Source organism: Strix uralensis, chromosome 38 (genome assembly GCF_047716275.1).
Source record: "Strix uralensis isolate ZFMK-TIS-50842 chromosome 38, bStrUra1, whole genome shotgun sequence".
Taxonomy (NCBI): domain Eukaryota; kingdom Metazoa; phylum Chordata; class Aves; order Strigiformes; family Strigidae; genus Strix; species Strix uralensis.
Window position 1 is genome coordinate 1170489 of NC_134009.1, and position 21786 is coordinate 1192274.

At 65.1% G+C, this 21786-nt stretch overlaps 4 protein-coding genes across 4 annotated transcripts; all 4 read left to right on the forward strand.

Annotated features, from left to right (window-relative positions):
- Nucleotides 1-633: 633 nt before the first annotated feature.
- TRIM28 (tripartite motif containing 28) lies at nucleotides 634-8005 on the forward strand. Its single transcript, XM_074854640.1, has 17 exons — nucleotides 634-849; nucleotides 1320-1888; nucleotides 1990-2122; nucleotides 2313-2448; nucleotides 3449-3565; nucleotides 3668-3782; nucleotides 3864-4010; nucleotides 4647-4761; nucleotides 4844-4944; nucleotides 5043-5307; nucleotides 5403-5445; nucleotides 5844-5900; nucleotides 6353-6554; nucleotides 6633-6886; nucleotides 7090-7198; nucleotides 7284-7574; nucleotides 7653-8005. The coding sequence occupies exons 2-17, from the start codon at nucleotides 1373-1375 to the stop codon at nucleotides 7821-7823; spliced, it is 2772 nt and encodes a 923-aa protein (XP_074710741.1). The 5' UTR covers nucleotides 634-849; nucleotides 1320-1372; the 3' UTR covers nucleotides 7824-8005.
- Nucleotides 8006-8434: 429 nt separating this feature from the next.
- On the forward strand, nucleotides 8435-13272 carry UBE2M (ubiquitin conjugating enzyme E2 M). The gene is made up of 6 exons (XM_074854799.1): nucleotides 8435-9154; nucleotides 9660-9754; nucleotides 10160-10198; nucleotides 10967-11070; nucleotides 11297-11360; nucleotides 12437-13272. The coding sequence occupies exons 1-6, from the start codon at nucleotides 9046-9048 to the stop codon at nucleotides 12575-12577; spliced, it is 552 nt and encodes a 183-aa protein (XP_074710900.1). The 5' UTR covers nucleotides 8435-9045; the 3' UTR covers nucleotides 12578-13272.
- Nucleotides 13273-13418: 146 nt separating this feature from the next.
- Nucleotides 13419-17897, forward strand: CHMP2A (charged multivesicular body protein 2A). Its single transcript, XM_074854796.1, has 6 exons — nucleotides 13419-13669; nucleotides 14753-14934; nucleotides 15610-15789; nucleotides 16359-16489; nucleotides 16772-16833; nucleotides 17180-17897. Exons 2-6 carry the CDS (start codon nucleotides 14767-14769, stop codon nucleotides 17299-17301), a joined length of 663 nt encoding a protein of 220 aa, XP_074710897.1. The 5' UTR covers nucleotides 13419-13669; nucleotides 14753-14766; the 3' UTR covers nucleotides 17302-17897.
- Nucleotides 17898-18041: 144 nt separating this feature from the next.
- LOC141937206 (natterin-4-like) lies at nucleotides 18042-21786 on the forward strand. The gene is made up of 4 exons (XM_074854752.1): nucleotides 18042-18959; nucleotides 19233-19268; nucleotides 19643-19754; nucleotides 20408-21786. The coding sequence occupies exons 2-4, from the start codon at nucleotides 19254-19256 to the stop codon at nucleotides 21415-21417; spliced, it is 1137 nt and encodes a 378-aa protein (XP_074710853.1). The 5' UTR covers nucleotides 18042-18959; nucleotides 19233-19253; the 3' UTR covers nucleotides 21418-21786.

Consider the following 21786-nt stretch of genomic DNA (forward strand, 5'->3'; position numbering starts at 1 on the left):
CCCCCGAACTGTGACAGGGTGGGGACATGAACCTGCAAACTGGGAGCGGGGGACTGGGAACCCCCCAAACTGGGAGTGGGGGAGGGGAGACGCTCACACACTGGTGTTAGGGTGATTGGTTCGCTGAGCTGTCGATCAGCGCCTCTTCCCCGCCTCCCTGAGGAATCTGGATGTCGATTGGTTGCTCGCAACGTCCATCTTAAAGGTCACCGCCTTCCCTGGAATGACTCGATCGCTGGTTGGTGCAGCACCCGCCCGCCCTTTTGGTTTCGGACAACATTCGCCCGCCCAGCCTGGGGGACAGAACGCTTTGAAGAAGCGGATTGGATCCGTGCGCTGTCAGTCCGCGGTCTCCAGAGGCCTATTGGCTTGCTGAGGTGTGGCTCCACCCGCTGGCTGAGCTGATTGGCCCGTTCCCCTTTAGCTCCGCCCCGCGCCACTCACGTGCTCCTTCCCGCCCCTCCCTCCCCACCCGCCTGCGCCTCCCATTGCCTTCCAGCCCTGTCAATCTCAGCTGGTCCCCTCCCCCTCGCCTCACAGCGGGCGCCGATTGGCTGCTCCCAGAAGAGGGGGGGGGCTCCTGCGCGCGCAGCCGGCGGGGGCCCGCGAGCCCCCCGGGAGGGGGCCGAGGGGCAGCGGTCGCCATGTCGGGTCCGGCGGCGGCGGAGGGGGGCGGCGGTGGCCCCGCCGGGAAGCGGCCGGACTCGCTGGACCTGCTGGAGCGCTGCGGCGTCTGCCGGGAGCGGCTGCGGGCCGAGCGGGAGCCGCGGCTGCTGCCCTGCCTCCACTCGGTCTGCCGGGAGTGCCTGCGCGCCGCGCCGGGCCCCGCCGCCGCCCCGGATGGGCCAGGTGAGGCGGGGCCGGGGCGTCGTGAGGGGCAGCCGGGGCCGAGGAGCCCTGCGCGGGGCGGACGGGGCCGGGCGTGGCCGGGGGACACGAACGGCCCCGCGGGGTGCGGAGGAGCCGCGGCAGGGCCGGGCGGGGCCGGGGGCGCTTTGGGGGTGTCGCGGAGGGGCGTTGCTGACACCCTGGCTTCCCCCGGGGCTCCCCGAGCGGGGCTTTGGCCGGCCCGGGGCGGCCCGCGGGGTCCCCTCGCCCTGCCCGGGTTGTGCTGGGCCGCCCCCAGCCGCCCCGCGGCTGCTCGGGGCCCCCCGGGCGCCTGGGTCCGTCCCACCCCGCGGGGGACGCGCTGAGCCCGTTGCCGGCGGTTGCCTCTGCCGCGGCTCCCCCCCCCTCTGCGGGGGGTTCTGGAGAGATCAGAAGCGCCACATCCTCTCGGTGCCACCTGCGGGAGGTGGCACCTCAACCGTCACCCGCAGCCTGGCGAGGAGGAGGAGGAGGAAGGACGCATCAGCGGCTGCTTTGAAGGCGGATGACGGAGCTGAGCAAGAGGCAGCAGCCGTGCGGGTTCACGGTGGACATCGGGAGGAACTTTCCTACCCCGTGGTTTGGCTGGAAAAAGCCGTCGGCGACCTGGGTCGATGCTGGACCCGCTCCGGGAGCAGGGACCCCCCGAGGCGCCGTCCCCTCTGCGATGACACCAGGGACGGCCCCGGGGCCGCGCTGGGGCTCGTTTTGGGGCTCTGCCCGTCACTGTCAGGACCCGGGATCCTCTGGGTTCTTCTTTCTCCGCCCCGCGAACGAGCCTCCGCGGTTTCGGCAGGCACGACGCTCTGCGCGGGTCCATGAGGGGACTCTAGTGACAGATGGTGGTGGCCGGGGTTTGGGGTGGCCCAGCTCCCCCCCTGATGTGTCCCCTGCTCCCCTCCCCGCAGTGGTCGACTGCCCCATCTGCAAACACCAGTGTCCACTGAAGGACGTGGTGGAGAACTACTTCCTGAGGGACAGCGGGGCCGAGACAGCTGCTGCCAGCCAGGGGTCAAGTCAGGTAACGCACTGTTACAGCTTAATTAGCGGTTAATTAGGGTGAATCAGCTCCCCGCGGCTGGGCAGGCCCAGGGTCCCCACGCCGAGTGTCTTGTTCCCCAGTGCTGCACCAGCTGCGAGGACAACGCGCCGGCCACCAGCTACTGCGTGGAGTGCTCGGAGCCGCTCTGCGAGACCTGCGTGGAGGCACACCAGCGCGTCAAGTACACCAAGGACCACACGGTCCGGGCTGCAGGTCTGTCCCTGTCCCCGCCACCGCGCTGTCACCCGCCTTTCCGTGGCTGGCGTGTCCCCAGGCACGGCTGGAGGTGCCACCGCGGCGGCTGTGCCTGTCCCCTAGGGACGTCTCCTCTGCCGGTGGGTCCCACGCGGTGCTGGTGACGTCACGGTGACGTCACGGTGACGTCACACGGCGTTTCCCGCAGGCAGCGGCAAGGGGAAGGAGGGCGAGCGCACCGTGTACTGCTCCGTGCACAAGCACGAGCCGCTGGTGCTCTTCTGTGACACGTGCGACACGCTCACCTGCCGGGACTGCCAGCTCAACGCACACAAGGACCACCAGTGAGTGCCTGCGGCAGCGGTTCGTTTAATAACGGTTGATTTTCCGTGGCTAATTACGGCTTGAGTCGGTTATCCTGCTGGTTAGCCCTGAAAAGCGGTGATTTGGGGCGACTCAGGGAACTAAACTGATGTTATCTGTTGACTGGAAAGGTCGCCTGCGCACCTCATCAGCGAGGCCCTGCAGCACCTTAAATGTGTGTTTAGTGAGTGTCTAAGAAGGTAGTTAACTAATTAAACTGATTGACTCGTTGTTGAAGAACTGAAGTTAACCTGCAGGCTAATTATTCTCATCGATTAATATTGATTTTAAAATTGAAGCATGTTAGTTATTAGTTGGCCAAGTACTGAACGGATTGACCAGGTAGAGTGGTAATTTTGGTTAATTTTTAACTAAATGGGTATGTTATCTGATTAGTTACTTTGTTAATTAGGGCGCTGGTGGTTTGAGGGGCTTAAGTTGCTTTTAGGTTTTAAGCAGTTGGAGATAATCAAATTTGTTAGTTGTGAGGAATCAATTATGTTCTCAGTTATTTCAATTAGCTTGATTTTTTTTTAATTGATCTTCAATTGTTGAGTTTTTTTGAATAGACTGGTTTTGCTCTCAGGCTGGTTAAATTTCCTGGTCGATCAGTAACTAATCTGATTTATTACCTGAGCGGGTGTCTAGTTAGGTTGCTTACCTGATTAGTTACGTTAAAAGCATTTTTGATGCATAAGACCTAATTCAGTTAAAGTAACTAAATAAATTATTTGTGGGTGATGAGTTTGTGAGCTGAGCCAGGTCCTTAACCCTAATTAATTGGTTAATGGCTAACAAGTTAACGAGCGTTGAGCGGGTTAACTCGTTCGAGCTGGTTCCCTCTTCCAGTGGCTCCAGGAGTTGGGGGGGGTCTCTGTGGGGCTGTTTGGGGCCCCCCACGGGTCCCTGGTGTGGGGGCCGGCACACATCGGGGCGTTCTGGGCTCTCGCCCCCCTCAGCAACCCCCTGCCCCCCCCGCAGGTACCAGTTCCTGGAGGACGCGGTCAGGAACCAGCGCAAGATGCTGGCGACGCTGGTGAAGCGCCTGGGCGACAAACACGCCAGCCTGCAGCGCTCCACCAAGGAAGTGCGCAGCTTGTAGGTGCCCCACCTGCCCCCTCTCTGGGGGGGTATTTACCCCCCTGGGGGGTGCATCGGGGAGTTATTTACCCCGCTCGGCCCTTCCCCGCTCTGCCGCAGCATCCGCCAGGTGACGGACGTGCAGAAGCGGGTGCAGGTGGACGTGAAGATGGCCATCCTGCAGATCATGAAGGAGCTCAACAAGCGTGGGAAGGTGCTGGTGAGCGACGCCCAGGTGAGCCGGGGGCCGTGGTGGGGCCGGCGCCTCTCCCAGCGCCGTCCCCCTGCCCTGAGGTGCCGCCGTGCCCCCCCGCAGCGGGTGACCGAGGGGCAGCAGGAGAAGCTGGAGCGGCAGCACTGGGCCATGACCAAGCTGCAGCGGCACCAGGAGCACATCCTCCGCTTCGCCTCCTGGGCCCTGGAGAGCGACAACAGCACCGCTCTGCTGCTCTCCAAGAAGCTGGTGAGCTGCCGCGGGGACCAAAGCCCCTCACAGACCCCCCCGGACTCATCGCCTTGGGCAGGGAACCCCCTGGGACGGGTGGTTGGGGACCGTCGGTTCCCTGGTCGCCGTGACTCTGCGGGCGGGCGGGGACGCAGGTGCGCGGAGCGAAGCCGGGGCGGGGCTGTGCTGGGTCCTGGCCTGGGGTCTGCTCTCCCCGTTCTGGGGGGTGTGGGGTCAGGAGACGGTCTCCTGAGGGGCAGTTTGTCCCCAGGGTGCCCCATGTCCTCTGCTGCCTCCCTGTTCATGTCCCCAGGGTGCTGCAGTGGGGTCCCTGGACACGCTGGGTCCTCTGGGGGTCCCCCTCAGAGTCCCTGTGATGCGACAGGTTCCACCAGAGTGCTGTCATGTGTCCCCTCAGGGTCACCACGATGGGATGGGTGTTGCTGGGGGCTGTCACCTGTCCCGTTGAGGTCCCTGTGTTGTGACAGCTGTCCCCGGGGCGCTGCCACGTGTGTCCTCTGGGTCCCTGGGATGTGACCGGTGTCCCCAGGGGGCCCCTGCCATATGATGGGTGTCCCTGGGATGCTGCCACGTGTCCCCTTGGGCTCCTGACATTGTGACAAGCCCCCCCCCGCCCCGCCGTGCCCCCCCCAGATCTACTTCCAGCTCCACCGCGCCCTCAAGATGATCGTGGACCCTGTGGAGCCGCAGGGTGACATGAAGTTCCAGTGGGACCTCAACGCCTGGACCAAGAGTGCCGAGAGCTTTGGTGAGCCCCCGGGGAGGGGACACCCCTGGGCACACCCTGGGGACACCAGAGCCCCGCTCAACACCCCTCACCCCCCTTGCAGGCACCATCATCTCAGAGCGGAGCCTCCCCCCGCCATCCCTGAGCCCCCAGCCGCCAGCCACCAGCCCCCGTGGCCCCAGCCCCGCCATGGGCGCCTCACAGGTACCTCTGGGGGGGCACGGGGGTGTGTTTTTGGGGGGTCCTGCACCCGTGGGTGCCCCCTGGTAATGCCCCCCACCCCCCCAATCTTTCTTCTCCAGGGCCCGCTGCAAGCCACGGTGGTGAGCAAAGGGCAATACGCTCCCAGCCCCCTCCTGCAGTCCCCCCCGGGACCCCAGATAGGGGCTGAGGAGGGGCCAGGCACCCCCGGTGTCCCACAGAGCGGGGGGGGGGGGCTGGCGATGCCCATCCTGCCTCAGTTTCCCCTGGGGGCCGAGGGGCTGGGCTGCCCCGACCTGTCCCCCCCCCGCCTTTACCCACAGACGGCCGAGAGCCCAGGGGACGCGGCTGCGGGCACTGAGCTGGGTGAGTGGGGGGGGTGATGTGGGAGGGGGGGACCTGGGGGGGGACGGAGGAGGATGAGCTGGGGGAGGAAGGCTCCTGATGTGGGTTTTTCTCAGCAGCCAATGGCCCCCACGAAGCCGTTGTCACCGGAGCGAAGAGGTGAGTGTGGGGGAACCCCCTGGCCCTTGTCACCCTGTGCTGTGCCTTGGGGGGTGGCTTTGGACCCCCCCCATGTAGCTGTCCCCAGGGGTGACTTAGACAACACTGTCCCTTGTCACCCCACACCAGGGATCCTGTCCCTTGTCACCCCGTGTCCGGGGGGTGGCAGGGACACCCTCTCACCCCATACTTGGGGTTCCCCCCACCCTTGTCACCTCATACCCAGAGGTGGCCGCGTTCCCCTGTGTCCCCAGGGACAGGGCCACCGTGTCCCCGTCGTCATGCCTAGGGAGTGGGGCTCCATCCCAGGAGGTCTCACAGCAGGGGGGAACCCAATTTTGGGGCTTGGGGGGGCTGCCTGGGACCCCCCAGCGTGCCATGATGACCTCATTATACAGGAGGAAAGATGTTAATCCTGCTGGGGAGAAGTTGGTTAAGAAGCTGCTCGTTAAGCGGTAACGAAGTCTTGGGGGGTGGGGGGGAGTTAAGGCACCTCCATTCTGACAGTGAGTTGCGGGAGGAGAAGATGGAGCCCCCGGGCCTGGGGACAACGGGGACCCCCCCTGTCCCTCGTCACCCTGTACCCAGCGCTCCCCTGACCCTTGTCACCCCTGTCCTGGGGCAACTGTGACCCCCCCCAGTCCCCTCCCCTGTCCCCTGCTCCCTCAGTCTCCCATGTCTGGGATGTCCCTGTCCCCTCTTGCTCTGTTTCTGGGGGGTGCTGGGGAGCAGCTGGGGTCCCCCCTGTCCCTTGTCCCCTTCGTGCTGCGGGGTGGGTGGGTGTCTCCCCATCAGCACCCCCCTCCTGAGGGCACCGGGGCTGCCAGCACCCCAAACCCCAAGGAAATCGACCCGGGAGGGTCGAGGGGGGTCCTCTAAACTCCTGACCCCGCCGCACGCCCCCCAGGAGCCGCCCCCCCGGGGGTCCCGCGGGCGCCCTCCTCCGCAAGGTGCCGCGGGTCAGCCTGGAGCGGCTGGACCTGGACCTGTCCGGCGCGGCGCAGCCCCCCGTCTTCCGCGTCTTCCCCGGCACCTCGGCCGCGGACTTCAGCCTCATTGTCATCGAGCGGGGGGTGCAGCCGCGGCGCCCCGTCCCCCTTGCCGTCAAGGTGGGTGTCCCTCTGTCCGTCCCCACTGCGTTTCCCGTCCGTCCGTCTCACCCCCTTCTCCCCCCCCCCGCCTCGCAGGAGGAGCAGCAGGAGGCCGCTATCGGGGACGCCCAAGACACCAAGCCCGTGGGGCTCCTTCCCGAGCACCCCGGGGTGCCGAAACCCCTCGGCCCCTCCTTGGGGCTGGGATCGGCCACCCCGGGACCCCCCCCTGGCCCCGGGGTCTCCTGTTGCCGCGTCTGCTGCCAGGCGGGTGCCGTGGTGATGTGCGACCGCTGTGAGCACTGCTACCACCTCGACTGTCACCTCCCTGCGCTCCAGGAGGTCCCCAGGTACGGCTGGTCCCTGCCACCCGCGGGGAAAACTGGGACCCGCTGCCTCTTGCACCTCCCTGGGTCCCCCCACGTCCCCGGGATCCGCCTGCTGATCCCAAGGGACCTCCGGGCCCAATCCTGGGGGCTCTGCCCACACGCCAGGGACAGGCTGGGCGGGGACACCCGGTCCCTCACCCCGGTCCCTCACCCCGGTCCCGCAGCCCCGAGTGGAGGTGTCTGCTGTGCCAGGACCTGCCCCCCCCCACCGAGGACCTGGCCTCTGGCTTCGAGGAGAGGCCGCCCCACAAACTCTGCCCCTCGGACCAGCAGGTGTGTGTGGGGTGGGGGGAAGGGGGGTGATGGGGGGGTCCGGTGGTGCGGGAAAGGACCGAGGGATCCCTCTAAATCCCTGCAGAAATGTGAGTACGTGCTGCTGGAGCTGCTCTGCCATGAGCCCTGCCGGCCCCTCCACCGCCTCTCCAGCTCCCTGGTGAGTCCTGTGCCTCGGGGTGGGGGCTCCGAGCCGGGGGGGCTCCTCGCTCCGCAGGGATCCCTCACCCCTCCTCCCCAGGAGGGCCACGACGCCATCGACCTGACCCTGATCCGCGCCAAGCTGCAGGAGAAGCTCACCCCCCACTACCGCTGCCCCGAGGAGTTCGCCCGTGACGTCTGGAGGATGATCCGGCAGTTCAACCGCCTCACCGAGGTGCGGGAGCCCCTAGGGGGGGGTTCTGGGGAGCCCGGGGGGACCCGGCACCCCCCTCACCCCTGGTGTTTTCCCCAGGACAAGGCGGATGTTCAGTCCATCCTGGGCCTGCAGCGGTTTTTCGAGGCCCGGCTCAGCGCGGCCTTCGGCGACTGCAAGTTCTCCTCCGCTCTCTTCCTTGAGCCCATCATCCCCCTGGACGAGGCTGAAGGCTCCCCGGCCCCCCCTGCCGGCCCCCTGGCCCCCTGAAGCCCCCCCTTGGCGGGGCGGGGGGTGGAGAGCGGGGCTGGATCCTGCCCCCGGCACCCCAAGGACCCTGAGGAGGGACATGGGGGTGTCCCTGTGTCCCCTCACCCCTGCAGCGGCTGTCCCCGCCCCCTCGCGGGGGTGTCCTTATCTCTCGGAGAAATAAACTCACCATCTCGACCCCCTCCCTTGTCTCGGGGCTGCATCCCCCCCTTTTGCCATCTGCTGCCTCCCGCTTCCATCCTCCCCCCCTGAGCTGGGGAGGGGCTGAACTGCTCCTGGACTGGGAGCTACAGGGCTGGAGCTGGGCTGGCTGGTGCTGGCCCTACTGGGGACGGGCGGCACTGAGAGGGGAAGGACTGGTCCGAGTATGGCCCCTCTGAAGGTTCTGGGAGGGGCAACTGGTCCCAGTAAGGCCGCCCCATGGCTGAGAGAGGAGCAACGCCTCCAGCCAAGATGGCGGCGCCCGTGAGAAAGATGGCGGCGCCCACTGGGGGGAGGTGAAGGCCCCTGGTACCGCGAGGCTCCGCCCGCTGCGCCGGATTGGCTGGAAGAGCTGGGTTTTGGGGGGGAGGGGTGTGTTGTGCGGGGACACTTCCGGGAACAGCCGCCGCGTTCCGGTGAGACAGGGAGGGAGCGGGGAGGGGAGTGCGCTCCCGGGAAGAGCCGAGGCGTTCCGGAAAGAGCCGAGCGCGCTCCGGAGGCGGCCGAAGCTTTTCCGGAGGCCGCCGAGGGCCGCCCCCGCCGTGCGGTCGGAGGGACCCGGGGCTGCCGGGGGAGGAGCGGGCGGCGCTCGGCGCTGCCCGGACGGGCTCGGGGCGGGCCGGGCCGCATCGCGCCCCCCCGCCTGTCCGGAAGAACCCGAAGCGTTTCCGGAAGGAGCCGAAGCGGCGGGGGCAGACCCCGGAACGAGTCGGTTTTCTTCCGGAAAGAGCCGAAGCGCGTTCGGCGCCCGCCCGAGCCCGCTCCGGAAAGCCCCGAAGGGCTCCGACCCCCCCGCCCCTTCCCGGCAGCCCCGCAGCGGTTCCGGAAGTTGCCGAGCGGCGCCGGCCCCGCCGCCCCCCGCTGCCCCCGAGCCGCCGCCGCTCCCCGCTCCGGCTCCCGCTGCCGCCTGCGCCGCCGCCCGCCCCCTCCTCCCCGCCGGGGGGGGCCCCGCCCGGCTCCCGCCGCCGCCGGGCCCGGCCCGGCCCCCGCCCCCCGGCCCCGCGCGGCGCGGCCCGGCAGGATGATCAAGCTCTTCTCGCTGAAGCAGCAGAAGAAGGAGGAGGAATCGGCGGGCGGCACCAAGGGCACCAGCAAAAAGGCCTCGGCCGCCCAGCTCCGCATCCAGAAAGGTGACCGGCCCCGGGCCGCGGCGGCTCCCCCCGCCCCGCTCCTCCTTCCCCGGGACCCGCCGGGCCCGGCCCGGCCGCGGCGGCTGCGCTCGGGGAGGCCCAGCGGGGTGGAACGGGCCTGGCGGGGCCTGAGCGGGGGGACAGGAGGGTCCCAGTAAGGCCGCGGGGGGGGAACGTGCTGGTCCCAGTGTGCCCCTGGTGGGGGGCACAGGCTGGTCCCAGTAAGGCCCTGGGAGGGGGGAATGCACTGGTCCCAGTAGGGCCCCAGTGGGGGGCACAGGCTGGTCCCAGTAAGGCCCTGATGGGGGAACATACTGGTCCCAGTGAGGCTGGGCTGGGGGGCACGTGGGGTGAAGGTCAAGTGCCAGTGTGGCTCCGTGGGGCCAGGGGGTTACTGGTCCCAGTAGGGCCCCGCTGGGCCCGGGATGTCCCAGCCTGGAGGGTGGCCACGTTGCCCGTGTCCCCGTGTGTCACCGCGTCCCCCACGTGTCCCCCCCCCCCCCAGACATCAACGAGCTGAACCTGCCCAAGACGTGCGAGATCGACTTCTCCGACCAGGACGATCTCCTGCACTTCCGCCTCCTCATCTGCCCCGACGAGGTGGGGTCCCCCCGTCCCCCCCCGTCCCCTCGTCACCCTCTTGGGTCCCCCCATCCTGCCCCCGGGGTCCAGCGTCCCACCCTGGAGTCCCCTTTGTCGCCTCCTGTCCCCGTGTCTCCCCCTGGTTCTCCCTGTTTCCACCTGCCCCCTTCCCACCACTTTTGGGGTCCCCCCCATCCCAGCTGTATCCTCATGTCCCCCACTGGGGCCTCTCTGTCCCCTCAGAAGACCCTCGTGTCCCTTGGGGCTCCCCTGTGCCCTCCCCTTTCCCTCTGGGTCTTGCCCATTTCCCCACCCCCCCTTGTCCCCACGTGTCCCTTGGGGTCCCCCCCGGTGTCCTCCCTCCCCGTGTCCCATGTGTCCCCCCACTGTCCCCACCCCTGGTGATGTCTGTCTCTCCCACAGGGCTTCTACAAGGGAGGGAAATTCGTCTTCAGTTTTAAGGTCAGTCCTGCACCAGGGGGAATCCCGTGGCCACCAACACCCATCCTGGGGCCACCAAGATGGGACCAATGGCCACGGGGCTGCTCCAGGGGCTGGGGGTGGCCACTAAGGTGGGACCTGTGGCCACAAGGGTGGGACCCATAGTCATGAGCTTGTCCTAGGGGTGCGAGCAGTAGGTAGGTGGCCACTGAAACCTGACCTGTGGCAACCAGAAGATGACCAATCATAGCTTGTGGCCACCATATGGGTTGGGACAGGGACCCGAGGTTGGTGGCCACCAAGGTGTGAGCAGTAGCCAAGTGTCTACCCTGTGGGTTAAGGTAGGGGCTGGTGGCCACCAAGACGTGATGAGTGGCCATGTGTGTGCTCTGTATATTGGAGGTGGGGCGGGGGGATTTGGTGGCCACCAAGATGTGACCGAGCCACGTGTCCACCTCTGTGGGTTAACGATGGGACCTGGGGGTTAGTGGCCACTAAGATGTGATCATTGGCTCCGTCTGCTGTGTGTTTTGGGGTAGGGACAAGAAACTGGCGGCCACCAAGATGTGGCCTGTGGTCACCAAGAGGTGACAAGCAGTCCCATGTCCCCACTGCAGATTAGGGGCAGGGTCCAGGGGCTGGTGGCCACCACTGTGAGACCAGTGACTACCACGACTAGGAATCAGATGTCCACATTGTGGGTTGGGATAGGGGCTGGTGGCCACCAAGATGTGGCGAGTGGCCATGGAGGGGGCTGAGCCGTGACACTATGCCCGCTCCCACCCCCAGGTCGGCCAGGGCTACCCCCACGACCCACCGAAGGTGAAGTGTGAGACGATGGTTTATCACCCCAACATCGACCTGGAGGGCAACGTCTGCCTCAACATCCTCAGGTGGGCCACTGCCCCACCCGGGGTGGCCACTGCCCCACCGGGGGTGGCCACAGCTGGATCTGGGTCCCCATCTGCCCCTGGGACCCACCAGGGTGGGACAAAGAGGCAAACGGTTGCCCCATGCACCTTGAGTGTGGGCACAGGGTGGCCACGGTCACCTCGAGGTGGCCACGGCCACCCCCATGGTGGCCCCCGTGTCCCCGCTGATGCCCGGCTCTGTCCCCAGAGAGGACTGGAAGCCCGTCCTGACGATAAACTCCATCATCTACGGCCTGCAGTACCTCTTCCTGGTGAGTCCCGCTGGGGCACGCACGCGCCTGGGGGTGGAGGCCCCATTGTGGCTCTGGGGTGGCCCTTGGGTGGCACCTGGTGGCCCTGGGACACCTTTTGGGTCACCTGGCGATGCTGGGTCACCCCAAAGGGGCTCCTGGTGACACCCTGAGGTGGCCCCTGGTGGCCCTGGGACACCCCCTGAGAACATTCGGTCACTTTGTGGGGACATTGGGTGGTTCTGGGCCATCCCAGGGTGTCCCCAACCCCACATACTGCCCCCCCTTGATACCCCAATGGGGGGGATAAGGGGGCAGTTCCCTGCCCTGGGGTGTATTAAGGGGGGTTTGGGGGGTATCAAAGGGTATATGGGGGGGGTTGAAGGGTGTGTGGGGGGTGTCGGGGGTATTGGGGGGACACCAAGGGCAGTTATTGGGGGGTTAATTAGTGCTGGGGGGTATTGGGGTCCTCTGGGGGGGCGTTAGGGTGTCCCGGGGGGGTGGCATTAAGGAGCCCCAGGGGGTACCAGGGGGCTGGTAAGGAGGAGCCCCCCTGCCCCACAAATTGGGGGGGGCATTGGGGGGGTCCCTGTGAGCGCTGGGGGGTGTTAAGGAGCTGCAAAGGGGGTATTGGGGGCAGTGAGGAATCCTGGGGAGTGCTGGGGGTCGTTACAGGGTGTGGGGGGGCAACAGGGAATCCCAGGGGTGTTGGGGAGGGGCATTAAGGGGTATGGGGGGGCAATAGGGAGTCCTAGGGGGGGGCATTGAAGAATATGGGGGGCCATAAGGAGTTCCAAAGGTTTTGGGGGGCATTAAGGAATTGGGGGGGCAGTAGGATTCCCAGGGGCTAAGGGGGGCGCATGGAGGAGTTGGGGGGCACTAAGGATTCTCGGGAAGTTTTGGGGGGGCCCCAGGTATGGGGGGGGGCCCATTAGGGACACAAGGACCCCCCCCTTCCCCATCCTGCGGTAGTCCCTACCGCTCCCCGGTCTGCAGGGGGGGTAACAGATGACGGGGTGCTTGAAGGATTAAGGGGGGGTCGGAAGCACCATGACGCCCCCCAGTAATAAATTGGCCCCCCCCCTTTTTTTTCGCAGGAGCCGAACCCCGAGGACCCCCTGAACAAGGAGGCGGCCGAGGTGCTGCAGAGCAACCGGCGCCTCTTCGAGCAGAACGTGCAGCGCTCCCTGCGCGGGGGCTACGTGGGGGCCACCTACTTCGAGCGCTGCCTCAAGTAGCCCCCCCCGCCCCCCCCCAGCCCCTTCACACCCCCCAAACCCCCCCTGCCCCGCCCCCTCCCCGCCCCCCCCTATTTATTGCCCCCCCGGGGGCGGGGGGGGCTCCCCCCTTCTCTTTTCTCTGCCCCCCCCCCCCCCCCCCCCCCACGCTGCTCTCGTGGGTGATTAAAGGGCGACGGTCATGAGCGGTGGAGGGACCCCCCCCTCGTTGCTGGTTATTGGGGGGGTCTTACTGGTTAAACTGGGATGGGGGGGGGGCGGGGGCAGTTGGGCCCAGTTTCCTGCTCCAGGGAGCTCGGTGTGCCCAGTTACCAGTCTCGTGGTTCCCAGTATACCCAGTTGCCTGCCCCAGGGCTCCCAGGATGCCCAGTCCCTAATCCCAGTGTGCCCAGTATGGCCAGTTCCCTGTCCCAGCACTCCCAGTATAGCTGGTTCCCAATCCCAGTCTGCCCAGTTCCCTGCTGCAGGGCTCCCAGTATACTTGTTTCCCTGTCCCACAGCTCCCAGTGTGCCCAGTATATGCACCTTCTGGTCTGAGGGCTCCCAGTACGCACAGTTCCCTCTGTCCCAGTGCCCCCCAGTGCCTCCCAGCTGGCCCAGTCTCCCCTGACCCAGTGTCTCCCAGTGCTCCCAGTCTGCTCCAGTTTTCTCCCAGCACATCCGGTGCTTCCCAGTAAAGCCCCATCTCATCCCAGTGCCTCCGAGTATGTTCTCTGGCTCCCTGGGTGCCCCACTTCCCTGTCCCAGTGGCCCCAGTATGTTCCAGCTGGAGTGTTGTGCAGCAGTTCCTCTCCACCAGTGTGACCCAGTGTCCCAGTTCCCCGCCAGGTTTTTCTGATGGCCTTCCCAGTTTATCCCAGTCACTCCCAGTATGCTCCTGTGTCCAGTCCAGTATGTCCCAGTCTGTCCCAGTACATCCACGCCGCCAGGGGCCGCCCTCGCTCCGGGGGCGCCTCTCTGGCTGTCCCCGCTCGCTGATTGACGGCCGAGTGGGCGGGGCTGTGATGTCGCTCGTCACGTGATTGACGCCGGGTGACGTCAGGAAGTTTGCGGAAGTGCGCGGGAGAGCCCGGGAGGCGCGGAAGGATCGGGGTGAGGGGCCGGGACAGGCCGCCGGGGCCACGGAGAGCGGGCGGGGGGACAGAGGGACCCGCACCGGCAGCCATAGGGTCGGGGGAGCGGGCTGGAGGGGCCTGGTACCGGGGAACCATAGAGCGGGGGGTGGGGACTGAGGGGGCTCGGTACCGGGGATCATAGAGCTGAGGGGGGTGGGATAGAGGGGCCCGGTACGGGGCGGGTCACAGAGCCACGGTGCGGTCTAGAGGGGCCCGGTACCGGTATTACATAGAGAGGAACGGGCTAGAGCGGCCGGTACCGGGGTGACATGGGGGAGTGAGCGAGGCCCGGGGCCATAGAGAGGCCTCCGGACCTCCAGGGCGGCTAGAAGGGACTCTCGGGGAGGGGCCGCCGTCGGGCTGGGGGCGACCATAGAGTCATGGGTCCTCCGAGGTGGGAGGGGCCTCCGAGACCATAGAGAGCGGCCTGCGCCGTGCAGAAGGCCCGGGAGGGCGCTCTAGGCCTGCACCATAGAGTCGGGAGGACTCGAGAGGAGACGAACCCGCGAGGAAGGGGGCGGGGCTGGGCGCATCTTCCCACCCGGCGATTGGCAGAGCATCCTGTTGCCATCGCGAGGGGGCGGGGCCTGGGGGTAAATCAGCTGCTGGGGGGGGTTTGGGGGCAGCTGGGCCCGGGGCGGGTAAGAAACGCCCCTGGGGGGTGTCAGCAGGTTGGGGGTGACGGGTGCTCTGGGACAGACCCCACATGGCGCCATGATGTGTGTCCCCCCCACGCCCCATCCCTGTCCCCCTCTTCGTGTCCCCCCACGTCTCCATTTACCCTCCTGTGTTCCTTGTCCCCTGCCGTGTTCCCCCCATTTCCTCCTGTCCCCTCTGTCCCCCCATCCGTGTCCCCTCGTCTCCGTGTCCCCCCCCATGTTCATGGTCCCTTTGTCCTTCTGTGTCCCTCGTGTCCACGTCTCCCATGACCGTAACCCCCTGTCCCTCCATGTCCCCAATGTCTGTGTACCCCAATATTCACCCCCCCCATGTCTGGGCCTTCCTGTCTATGCCCCGTCCGTGTCCCCGATGTCCGTGTCCCGCCCGTCCCTGTCCCCAGGTGCTGCTGCCACCATGGACCTGCTGTTTGGGCGCCGGAAGACGCCAGAGGAGCTGCTGCGGCAGAACCAGCGGGCTCTGGCCCGCGCCATGAGGGAGCTCGACCGCGAGCGCCAGAAGCTCGAGGCGCAGGAGAAGAAGATCATCGTCGACATCAAGAAAATGGCCAAGCAGGGCCAGATGGTGAGGGGACACCAACAGGGACACGGAGGGGATGTGGACGACACCAGGAGAATACAGAGGGGACCAGGGACATGGAGGGGACCAGGGGATGCAGAGGGCTCCAGGGGACTGTAGTGGGGACCAGAGTTGATGGTGGAGACTGAGGCACTTGGGGGGGACCATGGTGGGGGCAGGAGAATGCAGAGGGGACGTGGAGACATGGTGGGGACAGCGGGACATGGAGGGGACCAGGGGACACGGGGGGGATCCAGGTCTCTTGGAAGGAACCGTGGTGGGGACATGGAGGGGATTGAGACACCTGGGGGGACCGGGGAAGCGTGGTTGGACCGGGGGACGTGGAGGGTTCCTAGGGGACAGTGGTGGGACTGGGGGACCACAGTGGTGACCAGGAGACTGTGGAGGGGACTTGAATGCTGGGGGGAGCCCGACGACCGTGACGGGACTGGGGGATGTGGCAGGGACATGAGCGGTTGGAGAGAACCAGGGGACATGGTGGGGAGTGGAGGGGGACCATGGAAGTCCCCAGGTGACCACGGTGGATACAAGGGGACCAGGAGACTGTTGAGATGGTGGCGGGGATCATGGTGGGCCCTGGGGGACACAGAGGGGTCCCTAGAGATCCCCCAGACCTCTTGGGGACCTCACGGCCACTCGATGTTCCTCCCCGGCCTTCAGGACGCGGTGAAGATTATGGCGAAGGACCTGGTGCGGACGCGGCGCTACGTGAAGAAGTTCATCACCATGAGGGCCAACGTTCAGGCCGTGTCCCTCAAGATCCAGACTCTCAAGTCCAACAACTCCATGGCCCAGGCCATGAAGGGCGTCACCAAGGCCATGGCCACCATGAATCGGCAGGTGGGTGCCCGTGGGGATGTCCCTAAGGCCATGGCCACTGTGAGATGCTCGTGGGGATGTTTCCAAGGTTGTGATCACTGTGAGGTGCCCTGGGGTGGCCATGGGGATGCCCTTGAGAATGTGGCCACCGTGACCTGCCCTGCAGCGAGGACATCCCAAGGACTGTGGCCACCACAAGCTGCCCCGGGGGTGACCCTCAAGGCTGCAGCCATCACAGGTTGCCCTGGGCTGCCCATGAAGATGTCCCCAAGACCATGGCTACTGCCAGCTGCTGCAGGGGGACGTCCCTGTGTCCACGGCCACCACCAGCTGCTTGCGGTGGCCTGAGGATGGCTGTGAGACTGTGGTAACCATGAGCTGTATCAGGGGATGTGCCCAAGGCCATGGCCACCAGAAACCACTCAAGGCGGGCATGGGCACATCCCCAAGACCGCAGCCACCACAAGGCACCTGAGATGGCCACGGGGACACACCCAAGGCTGCAACTGCCGTGAATGGCCCAATGTGGCCACGGGGACATCCCCGTGTCCCTGTGTGCCACGTGCCGTGTTCCTGTGTCCCCCCTCCAGCTGAAGTTGCCCCAGATCCAGAAAATTATGATGGAATTTGAGAAGCAGGCGGAGATCATGGACATGAAAGAGGAGCTGATGAACGACGCCATTGATGACGCCATGGGGGACGAGGACGATGAGGAGGAGAGGTGGGGGATGGGGACGCTGGGGTGGGGGTGCGAGAAGGGGACGTGGTGGGGTGGGGACATGAGGGGACAGAGACGTGGGGACATCGGGGTCACAGAGAGGGGGGTTTGGGGAGCGGGGACGTGGGGACACGGTGAGCACGAGGGGACGATGGGGACACGTGGGGATGTTCTGGGTGGGCTGGGGGGGTGTGGGGACGGGGATGGGGGGAAGGTTGAGGACACCCTGGGTGGGGACACTGGGGGGGTCCCGGTGTCACCCCTGACCCCCCTTGTCCCCCGCAGCGACGCGGTGGTGTCACAGGTGCTGGACGAGCTGGGGCTGAACCTCACCGACGAGCTGGCCAGTGAGCGGGTGCTGGGGCGGGGGGGCACCGGGGGGGCGACTGAACATCTGGGGGCATTTGGGGGGATTGAAGGGGCCCTGAGGGGCACTGGGGAGCCGGGGGGGGGGCGTTTTTGGGATAGGGGGTGTTTGAGGGGTCTGGGGGGGCGGCGGGGGGGAAATGGGCGGGAGATACAAGTCTGGGGGAATTTGGGGGGGGGGAGGGTGGTTAAGGGGCGTTTGGGGGGGTTTAAGGGGCCTGGGGGGGCATCGTGGAGGGCACAGGGGTATGTGGGGGCTGGGGGGTATTTCAGGGGCCTGGGGGGGTGGAGGGTGGCGGCACCCTGACCTCTGCCCTTTGCCCCCAGCTCTGCCCCCGCCAGGGGGGTCGCTGGCAGCGGGGGAGGGGCGGGCGCCCGAGGCCGCGGCCGCTCTGGCTGACGCCGACGCCGACCTGGAGGAGCGGCTGAAGAACCTGCGCCGGGACTGACCCCGCAGCCGGCTGCCACGCCCTGCGGTGACCTCTGACCCCGTGCGACCCCCAGGGACCTCTGACCCCATGTGACCCACGGTGACCTCTGACCCCGTGTGACCCGTGGTGACCTCTGACCCCGTGTGACTTGCCGACCCCGCAGTGACTCTGACCTTGACCGGCCGCCCCCTCCCCCGCGCGGTTTCTTGGTGACTCTGGCCCTTAGGGCTGACCCTTGACCTCTGGTGACCTGTGACCTCTCTGGGGCTGACCCCAGTGACCTTTCACCCTGCCCCACCCTCCCTGGGCTGGGAGGAGCATCGCAGACACACTACAGGACCTGGTCTCCCCCCAGGGCTATTTGCCCCCCCTGGCATTATTTGCCCCTTTTCCTGGGTTATTGACTCTTTCTTGGGGCATTTCCCCCCCCAGGAGCTCTTTGCCCCCCCCGGGAGCTCTTTGCCCCCCCCCCAGGAGCTCTTTGCCTCCATCTTCCCGTGATTTGCCCCCTCTTGGGGTATTTGCACTCCCTCCCCCCGGGTATTTGCCCCTCTGGGGGGTATTTCCCCCCCCCAGGGCGGTTGATCCGGGGCAATAAAGGCCGCACGTTGGTACCTGCTCCTCCCCCCGGCTGGTTCCTGGGGGGTGTCCAGTGCCACCCAGTAAGGGACTGGGAGCACTGGGGAGGGGTTGGGGGGTGGGGGTGGGGGTCGCTGGGGGGGTGGGGGTGGGGGTGGGGGGAGGGCCCGGACTCCCGGGTCCTTTTTGGGGGGCGGGGGGGGGGTCAGTTTGGGGTCCCGGACACCCGGGTTCCTCCCCAGTTTGGGGACTGGTTTGGGGTTCTGGATACTGGGGGGGGGGCTGGTTTGGGGCCCCGGACCCCCGGGTGCCTCCTGGCTGCCTCCCCCCCACCGAGCCTTGGTTCGACGCCAAACCGCTGGACGTCCCATTTCTGCGCTAAAAAACGGCATTTTGGGGCAGATGAGAAAACACCGCATGCGCACGGCAGCCACCTCCCCCTTTTGGGGCAAAATCTCCCCAAACCGCTGTGTCCTCGCTGCAGAAACTTCCCTTTCTTGGGGAAAGTCCCCAAATTCAGCACCCGTGTGAATTCTGGGTCTGTTCACTGATGTTTTTGTGTCCGAGCCGTGGGTGATCTGAGTTGGTTCTAATTTGCTTTGATTTGCAGGTTTGAAGCAGAAAATGTAGATTATTTTTTTTAGCATGGGGAAAAATAGGGATTTATGTGATTTTTGCATAAGTACGGATTTCTGAGCAGCGTTCTGGGGCGAGAGGAACCGCTTTGGGTAGGTGAAACCTCCCGGCCGCCTGGCGATGGGTGTTCGTGCCACTCGTGGATGCTTTTGAGTATCAATAACACATTTTTTTTGTGTTAAAAAACCCCACAACACCACAATGCTAAATTTCTGCAAAAAGCGGAACAACTCAAAATTTCTAGTAGCAGTCAGCATCTTTTGGGTTTTCTTCGGTTTTTTTTTTCTCGCATTTATTCACACTTCTCTTTTCTGCTCAGACTTCAGCATTTCCCAGAGTTTGTGTGGCCCCGGGCGAGCTCAAGCTGCACTGGAAAACCCCACTGTGGTCTAGAAGTGACCCAAAAAGGACCGAAAACACCCCAAAAAAGGGATTTCCGTCAGAGCGGGAGCAGAGGCGAGGTAGGGAGCGCGGTGGGAGCCAGCAAATAGCGGGCGAGCGCCGGCGGGGTCTGCACTGAGCCCACGGCTCGCGGACAAAGCACCCAGCAGGACCCAAAACGGTCAGTTTTAGCCCCAAAATGTGGAGCTGGGCGTTCGGGAGGAGGAGCGAGCGCCTGTCCCCTGCGAGGACGGGACCATCGGGGCTGGTTTCCCGGGTCGGGAGGAGGATGTGGCCGTGGGGCTGCGGAAGTTAATACGTTTCTTTATTAAAAATACGTATTTAAATTTCAGCCTCCGGAGGCGGCGAGCGGGATGCCAGTGTGCGAGGTACGGCGCTTCGCGGGCAGGGGCTTGGGTTATTTGGGGGATTTTTAACCTCTTCAGGGTAAAAAAGGGATGCTTCCTGTCTCCCAGAGAATAATTAGTTAAAAAATTAAAAGAAATAAAATTTTAAAACGGTTATTATGAGCACGTTCTGTGTTGCGTTTCCCAGCCTCTCCCCCTTCCCCACCTTCCTCCCCTGCGCTGGTTAAAAATTAAAGCCACATCAATACAACCAGGCGGGATTTCACCCCAAAAATCAGACGGACAAAGGGACGTGGGGAAACGACCCGGCTCCTGGCCAGGACCCTCCGTTGTGGCACAGGATGGTGAGAGGGTGAATGGTGAGAGGGTGACACCCCCCCCGGTCTTCCCCACAGCTCTTCCTCGCCGCCACCCTCCTCTTCCTCGCGGGAGCAGGCAGCGGGGCCGATGGAGCAGCCGAAGGCCGGACGGTGGGAGCGAGGGGAAGGGGCCGTGCGCCCCCCCGGGGTGAGTCCCGCCCTCAGGGTGACCTTGACCAGCTGCTGGGGGGCTGGAACGGGAGAAAATCAGACAAAAAGCTGCTGGGTTGAGGTAGAGTCGGGGAGATCGTGTCCCCGTTACCACTGTGGGCAAAACTCACCGCGGGGGAGATTTATTAAATTTATTGGTGATTTAAAACCGAGCGGGATGGTGAGAACCAGACCCGGAACCCCCCCAGCCTCAGCCTCACCCCCGATTCTTACACCTTCTGCCCCCCCGCACGGCGCAGGGGGAGGGGGGCTGCGGCTGTGGAGTGAATCCCAGAGTCACGGGAGGGTTTGGGCAGGGAGGGACCTTGAACCCACCCAGTGCCACCCCCTGCCCCGGGCAGGGCCACCTTCCACTAGCCCGGGTTGCCCAAAGCCCCGTCCAACCTGGCCTTGAACCCTTCCAGGGAGGGGGCGGCCACAGCTTCTCTGGGCAACCTGTGCCAGGGCCTCACCCCCCTCACAGGGGAGAATTTCTGCCTTAGATCTCATCTAAATCTCCCCTTTTTCAGTTTTTTTCACCCCTTTTTTTCAGGGGTGGGTCTCCGCCCGATGTTCCTCCAGCCCCTTTGAGCTGGTGGGGCAGGATGGAGCCATCTCATTTCACCAAAATCCCCCATTTCCGCCCCCCAGGCGCCAGCTGGAGCTCTCCCCGGAGGAAGCGAGACGAGGAGCCACCTTCGTACCTGAAGTGGGTGACTTTCGAAGGCGAGCTGCCCGCCGATGCCATCTCCAGCTGGAACAACTACACCAAGAGGATGGAGTACGTCTGCTCGACGGAGAAGCTCGGCTGCAACACCGGTGCCTACATCCCCGAGCGCGGCCCCTTCTGCTTCTTCCCGTACGGAGAACGGGAGCGGAACAGCCACAGCTTCAAGGTGCTGGTCAACGTGGGAGACTTCGAGGCATTGGACTGGGTGGATGACTCCTTCGGCAGCGTGCCTGAAAACGCCGTGGAGGGCTGCCCATCCATCGATGTCTTCATCGGGAGGAACCACTACGGCCTGGGCAAGATCTCCAAAGTGCAGAGGGCTGCCTTCATGATGGTGGATGGTCAGGAGGTTTGGTACAAGTGGTACCAAGTCTTGGTGGTCAAGAAGGGCCCAGCAGACGTCACCATCTCCGACGTCCGCTACAACATGAGCGGGGCGGTGGAGCACGGGGAGGACGTCACCCTGACGAAGACCACGGTGAGGAACGAGGGCTGCCGAGCGCTGAGCAGAGCGGCCACCTTGGAGGAGGTCACTGAGGTGGAGAACGACTGGGAGGTGGACCAGAGGGTCTTCGCCACCATCCACGGGGTGTTGCGAGCCGCCCTCTTGACCTTCACTGGGACGGGCTGGGAGGTCACCGACGTCACCAGCGTCCCCTGGGTGGGGGCAGCCAGCACCAGCAAGTACGTTGTCCAGACCCACGTGGCAGAGGAGGAGGTGCGGCCCCGGACGGCGTGTGTGGTGGCCCTGCAGGGACGCCGGTCGGGCGTCCGCGTCCCCTTCTCCGCTCAGCTGACCCGTGACTTTGGCGGTGGCCACCTGCACCGCGTGGCCGTGACGGGGTGGGCTCGTGGCCGGGCGGTGGGGGGTGTCCGGGCCAGCGTCAAGCAGTGCTGGCCCATCGCCGAGGCTGCGCCGTGCCGGGCGTAGGGGACACGCAGGCCTTTCGGTGCCTCTGGCACCTTCCACGGTGGCACGGAGAACGCAGTGCCACGTGGCTTTTTGCAGTCTGCTTGCTTCTGTTTTTCTTTTTTCCCTCCCCAAATAACTACCATCTCACCCCAAATTAGGATGGCAGGAACTTGGAATGCAGAAAAATGCTTTTTTTTTTTTTTTTTGGCCTTCCATATTTTTCGTTTTCATGGCATAACCTTCATCCCTCTCTGAAACAACATGGAATGCTGAAAAATGTGGGGTTTTCAGTCTTTATTTTCTATTTCCTCCAAAATAACCTCCATCTCCCCTCAAAAAGACACAGCAAGTGTGGAATACCGAAAAACGCTGCTTTTACAGCCTGTA